The 4555-nt window shown below is 59.8% G+C and overlaps 2 protein-coding genes across 2 annotated transcripts in view; both read left to right on the top strand.

Moving 5' to 3' along the window:
- The window catches only part of LOC104836478 (zinc finger protein ZPR1-like), a 6355-nt gene extending 2181 nt beyond the window's left edge, over positions 1-4174 (top strand). The window contains exons 4-16 of the mRNA XM_010575090.1: positions 97-275; positions 618-708; positions 884-954; positions 1148-1234; positions 1314-1436; positions 1580-1633; positions 1745-1811; positions 2082-2152; positions 2667-2756; positions 2855-2965; positions 3084-3170; positions 3440-3505; positions 3828-4174. Coding sequence (XP_010573392.1) covers positions 97-275; positions 618-708; positions 884-954; positions 1148-1234; positions 1314-1436; positions 1580-1633; positions 1745-1811; positions 2082-2152; positions 2667-2756; positions 2855-2965; positions 3084-3170; positions 3440-3505; positions 3828-3962 — 1232 coding nt within the window. The 3' untranslated portion in view covers positions 3963-4174. The remainder of the gene's footprint in view (positions 1-96; positions 276-617; positions 709-883; positions 955-1147; positions 1235-1313; positions 1437-1579; positions 1634-1744; positions 1812-2081; positions 2153-2666; positions 2757-2854; positions 2966-3083; positions 3171-3439; positions 3506-3827) is intronic.
- Positions 4175-4268: 94 nt separating this feature from the next.
- The window catches only part of BUD13 (BUD13 homolog (S. cerevisiae)), a 7896-nt gene continuing 7609 nt past the window's right edge, over positions 4269-4555 (top strand). Inside the window, exon 1 of the mRNA XM_010574959.1 lies at positions 4269-4396. Coding sequence (XP_010573261.1) covers positions 4269-4396 — 128 coding nt within the window. The remainder of the gene's footprint in view (positions 4397-4555) is intronic.

The following is a 4555-nucleotide window of genomic DNA, read 5'->3' as shown; positions in this document are numbered from 1 at the left end:
GCAGGGCTCAGGGACGGGGACCCGGCTGGGGGGGTTCTTGGCAGGAACACGGGGCTGGGGGGGAAACAGCGCCCTGAGGACTCGGGTTCCCACGAGGCCCCTCGCTGCCACAGGGAGTGACGCGGCTCCTGCTCACCAGGATCCCCTTCTTCAAAGAGATCATCGTCAGCTCCTTCGCTTGTGACAGCTGCTCCTGGTCCAACACGGAGATCCAGTCTGCCGGCAGGATCCAGGAGCAAGGTGTGCGCTACACCCTGAGTGTCACCTCCCGTCAGGTGAGCGGGGGGACCCCCTCGTCTGTCCCCGGCAGTGGGGCTGGGCCTACCCCTGCACCGGGGCGGCGGGGAGCTGCCTTGCATCTTTGGCCCCTCACAAGCTGGTCTTGCTTGAGCAATAAAGTGTTTTCTGTGCCATTTGAGAAACAGCATTTTTTGTTTGGAAGCTACCGTTTAAAGCCCCAAATGCGCGCATTCCTGGTGCGCCCCTGCGCCAGTGGAGAAGCTGCTAAAGCTGACCTGGAGCTAACGCCACCACTTTGGCAGGCGTGGTCCTGTAGCTTGCGGGAGCTTCCGGCCCTGTTGGGGATCCTAATGCCACTCCCTGACTGTCGCCTGCAGGACATGAACAGGGAGGTGGTGAAGACCGACTGTGCCACGGCTCGAATTCCAGAGCTGGACTTTGAGATCCCTGCCTTCACCCAGAAGGGAGGTGGGTATGCAGTCTGCACCCCTCCGCCTGCCGGCGGGTGTGCAGCAGGCGCTGGTTAGGGACCTGGCCTCCTGGCCATTGGGTCAAATGAGCTTGATGGGGCATGTGTGCGAAGGCTGCTGCTGGGGATCTGTGGGGTGGGTAGCACCACTGTGAGCTTTTGTTCTCTTTCAAGTCCTTACCACCGTTGAGGGGATAATTGACAGAGCTGTCGCAGGCCTGGAGCAGGACCAGCCTGTCCGCAGGGTAAGGTGCCGCAAAAGGGGAAGCGCCTCAGGAACGCCTGCTTGGCAAATACTTGTTTTGTTCGTCCCCTGCCTCTGGGCGTTGCACGCTGTTGATAAGAGCCTTAGGGGCTCTCTGGTTTGCACTGTTATCAGTGTTGTCTTCAGCTCCGGGCTGCCCCTGGCATCCGTCTCCACCGTGTTCTCTTTGGCAGGCAACGGACGAAGAGGTGGCGAGTAAAATAGATGAGTTCATTGGTAAACTAAAGCAGCTGAAAGAAGTACATTCCTCCTTCACCTTTGTGAGTATGCGCAAGAGTGCAGCCCCTTTTGGCATGGGGGAAGTGCGGGGTGGCTTTCTAAGGCCTTGTTCTCCTGTAGGTCGTAGACGATCCTTCAGGGAACAGCTTTGTGGAGAACCCTCATGCACCGCAGAAGGATGACGCTCTTGTGGTCACTCATTATAGGAGGACTCCCCAGCAGGCTGCCATGCTGGGACTGGAGGTAATGGGGAGCTGCCACTGCTGCCAGCGGGCCTGTGCACACTCTCGGCCTGGGGGAGCAGTGCTGGTCAGCCCCCTTGCTCTCTGGGAGACCCTGAATTAAGGAACAGAAGTTAATGCTGCTTCTGGTGTCCTCTTGTGCAGGGAGAGGAGGTGGATGAGAAGGCAGCCAATTCTGCAGAGGATCTGAGGAATGAGGTGGGTCACTTTGCAGCGTGGTGGTGGCTGTGCCTGGGTGACTGGCACCCAGGGCAGGCTTTCTGGGCTGACCGGGACTTTCTGAGTCTCCTTTCCATTCCTGTGACCCAGGTATTGCAGTTCAACACCAACTGCCCAGAGTGCAATGCTCCAGCTAACACAAATATGAAGTTAGTGCGTATCCTTTGAGCGTGGGCACAGGCTGGTGCCCTCTGCAGGGGTGAGAGCTGCTCTGTGTGCTGACCAGGATCTCTTCCTGCTGCACCCACCAGGCATGCAGAAATCATTTCTCCTAGAGCCTGTCAGGGTGCAAATTTGTCTGGGTGCTGCTCACAGCTTGCCAGCGAGCTCCCGCAATATGTTGGGGAAGGCTGAGGCTGTGAGGTGGGTGCAGGCTGCTGCTTTGAGGCTTTCCTTTCACTGACTTTTCCTTGACTGTCTGCTCCAGAAATCCCACACTTCAAGGAGGTGATTATCATGGCCACAAACTGCGACTCCTGTGGGCACAGGACAAATGAGGTGAGCTGGAAAAGTACTGACCCTTTTGCAGGGCAGGGAGGGGGGCAGGGGTGGGCAGCGGGGAGGGGGAGCGGTGTTCTGTGCTTTTGTGGGTAGGTGTTTCTCAGAGTCCCTGGCTGCCACTTCATGATGCAGCTGTTTGGGAAGCCAGGCTGGGAGTGATGCTGGATTTACGGGCAGCATCATGAGGCATGTAGTGCTGGGTGTGGTAGAGCTCCCTTGGTTGCTTCTGGGTGGGGGCCAGACCCTATGTGAGCTGTGTGGAGGCTGGCTCGTGCAGCAAGATCAGCCTGGGTCTGACTTGCCTTCCCAAACAAGTGAAGTGGGAGAATTTAGTCTTGTAGAGCTTCATTTGGTGCAAGTAAGCTGACTCCACACCTGCCCAAGTCCCCTGGGTTAAGGCACTGCCCCTGGGTTTGGCATGGCCTTGAAGCTGCCAGGGTAAACCCTCTTAAAGCATTGTGGTGTGACTTAAATACAAAAGGCCGTGAAGCTGACTGCTGGGTGTTCCTAGGTGAAGTCTGGCGGAGCAATTGAACCGCAAGGTACCAGGATTACCCTTCGGATTACAGACCCTTCCGACATGACGAGGGATGTCCTAAAGGTACGGTGCCTTTGGATACCTGCCCTGTCTTCCTGCGGTGGGTGCGTGTGGGCCTGGCTGTCCCTCTCCGGGGACTCAGGGGGTGCTCGCTCTTGCAGTCGGAGACATGCAGTGTGGAGATCCCAGAGCTGGAGTTCGAGCTGGGGATGGGAGCGCTGGGGGGCAAATTCACCACGTTGGAAGGGCTGCTGAAGGACATCGGAGAGCTGGTGAGTGGTCCTGCGCTGCGGCCTGGTGGAGCTCAGCCCCCTCTGCGTGAATATTTGGCCTGGCTGAGGGGCTGGGTGTCTCACAGCTGGCTGAGTGAGGGGCAGTCTGCTCTTCCAGGTTGAGAGAAACCCCTTCACCCTGGGGGACAGCTCTACGCCCAGCAAAACGGAAAAGCTGCAAGAGTTCCTGGGGAAACTGCGTGAGGTGAGTGCGCTCTTCATCTTCAGTGCTCCGCAATGTGGTTTTTGCCACTGTCGCTGCAGCAACAGTGTATGTTTAACTGAACTCCTCGGCGAGTGTTGCCTTACCGTTTCTAGCTGTTCCACGCTTGCCTCGCTTCTTTCCGCAAGCCATGGCTGTTTTTTAAACAAGGAGAACATTTGAACTGTCTAAAGCGTGCTGCGAATGTCTTTGTGCCAGAAGTGCTGAAGGATCAGAAAGAGCCTTCATGCCTGGCTGTGCTCTTTTTGCAGATTGTAGAGGGGAAGGCAAAGGCTCACTTCATCATGGATGACCCTGCAGGCAACAGCTATCTTCAGGTACGGTGTTGTGCACTCGAAAGATGAACGCCTTGAAGTCTGGGCGCTTTAGGTGGATTTTCTTTATTTCCCTGGTGTGTGTTGGTGGGCAGGGTTCCCTTCGGGGCTCTGGGAGGGAGGGAGACGGGAGCAGTGTCTGCTCCCTGGGGTGAGGGGCTGGGCCGAGTCATGGTCTCCGTGGGGTGATGGACAAGTCTTGCCCTCGGCTGGGGGGTGAATCTTGTCCCAAGCCCCTTGCCATCGCTGGGGTGTTGCTGAAGAGTGCCGGTGACTGAGACTTGGAGAGGAGGGGTGCGAAGGAGGCCTCTGTTTCACCCCGCAGAACGTCTATGCCCCAGAAGAGGACCCGGAGCTGAAAGTGGAGCGCTACGAGCGTACGTTTGAGCAGAACGAAGACCTGGGCTTGAACGACATGAAGACGGAGGGCTACGAGGCGGAGGGAGCCCCGGGCCGGTAGCTGGGTGCAGCCGGACCCCTTCAGCCTTTTTCCCCCAACGGCTCCGGCAACGACCAGGACTTGTTCGGGGCTGGAGTCCCCTGTCGCTTTCCCCGGAGGCCTACTGCTGATGTGTGGGCTGGGAGAGGGGTCGCGTTGGGGTGCCCTGGGGGCTGCGATCCCCAAATAAAAGGTGTTCTGGAGGCACGGTGTGAGGCTGCTGCTGCTGCTGGCTCCGCCCCCGGCCGGCCCCGGTCCCGCCCCCGTCGCCCGCCGCCACCGCCGCGTGTCCCTGTGCGCGCGCCGTCCCTTCCGGCTGGCGGTAAGATGGCGGCGCCGGGGCTTTCCAAGGCCGAGTACCTGCGGCGCTACTTGAGCGGCCCGGCCGCCGCAGAAGCCGCCCAGCCCCGCCGCCGCCGCAAGAAGAAGCCGCCGGGCGGCGCCGGCAGAGGCGGGTGAGTTGCGAGGAAAAAGGGGAGGCCGCGGTCTGCGCCAGCCGGGGCTGTGGGCGGCAGGCCCGGCCGGGCCAGCCCCGGCCCGGCCCTCCCCGCCGCCCGTCTGTGCTGGCCTCGGGCCGGGAGCTCCTCGCGGCCCCCAGCCCCTGATCCTCGGCC

Source organism: Haliaeetus leucocephalus, unplaced genomic scaffold, assembly GCF_000737465.1.
Source record: "Haliaeetus leucocephalus isolate CR32 unplaced genomic scaffold, Haliaeetus_leucocephalus-4.0 Scaffold450, whole genome shotgun sequence".
NCBI classification, from domain to species: domain Eukaryota; kingdom Metazoa; phylum Chordata; class Aves; order Accipitriformes; family Accipitridae; genus Haliaeetus; species Haliaeetus leucocephalus.
Note: the sequence above shows the minus strand (reverse complement) of the source record. Positions and strands in the feature narration are given on the sequence as shown.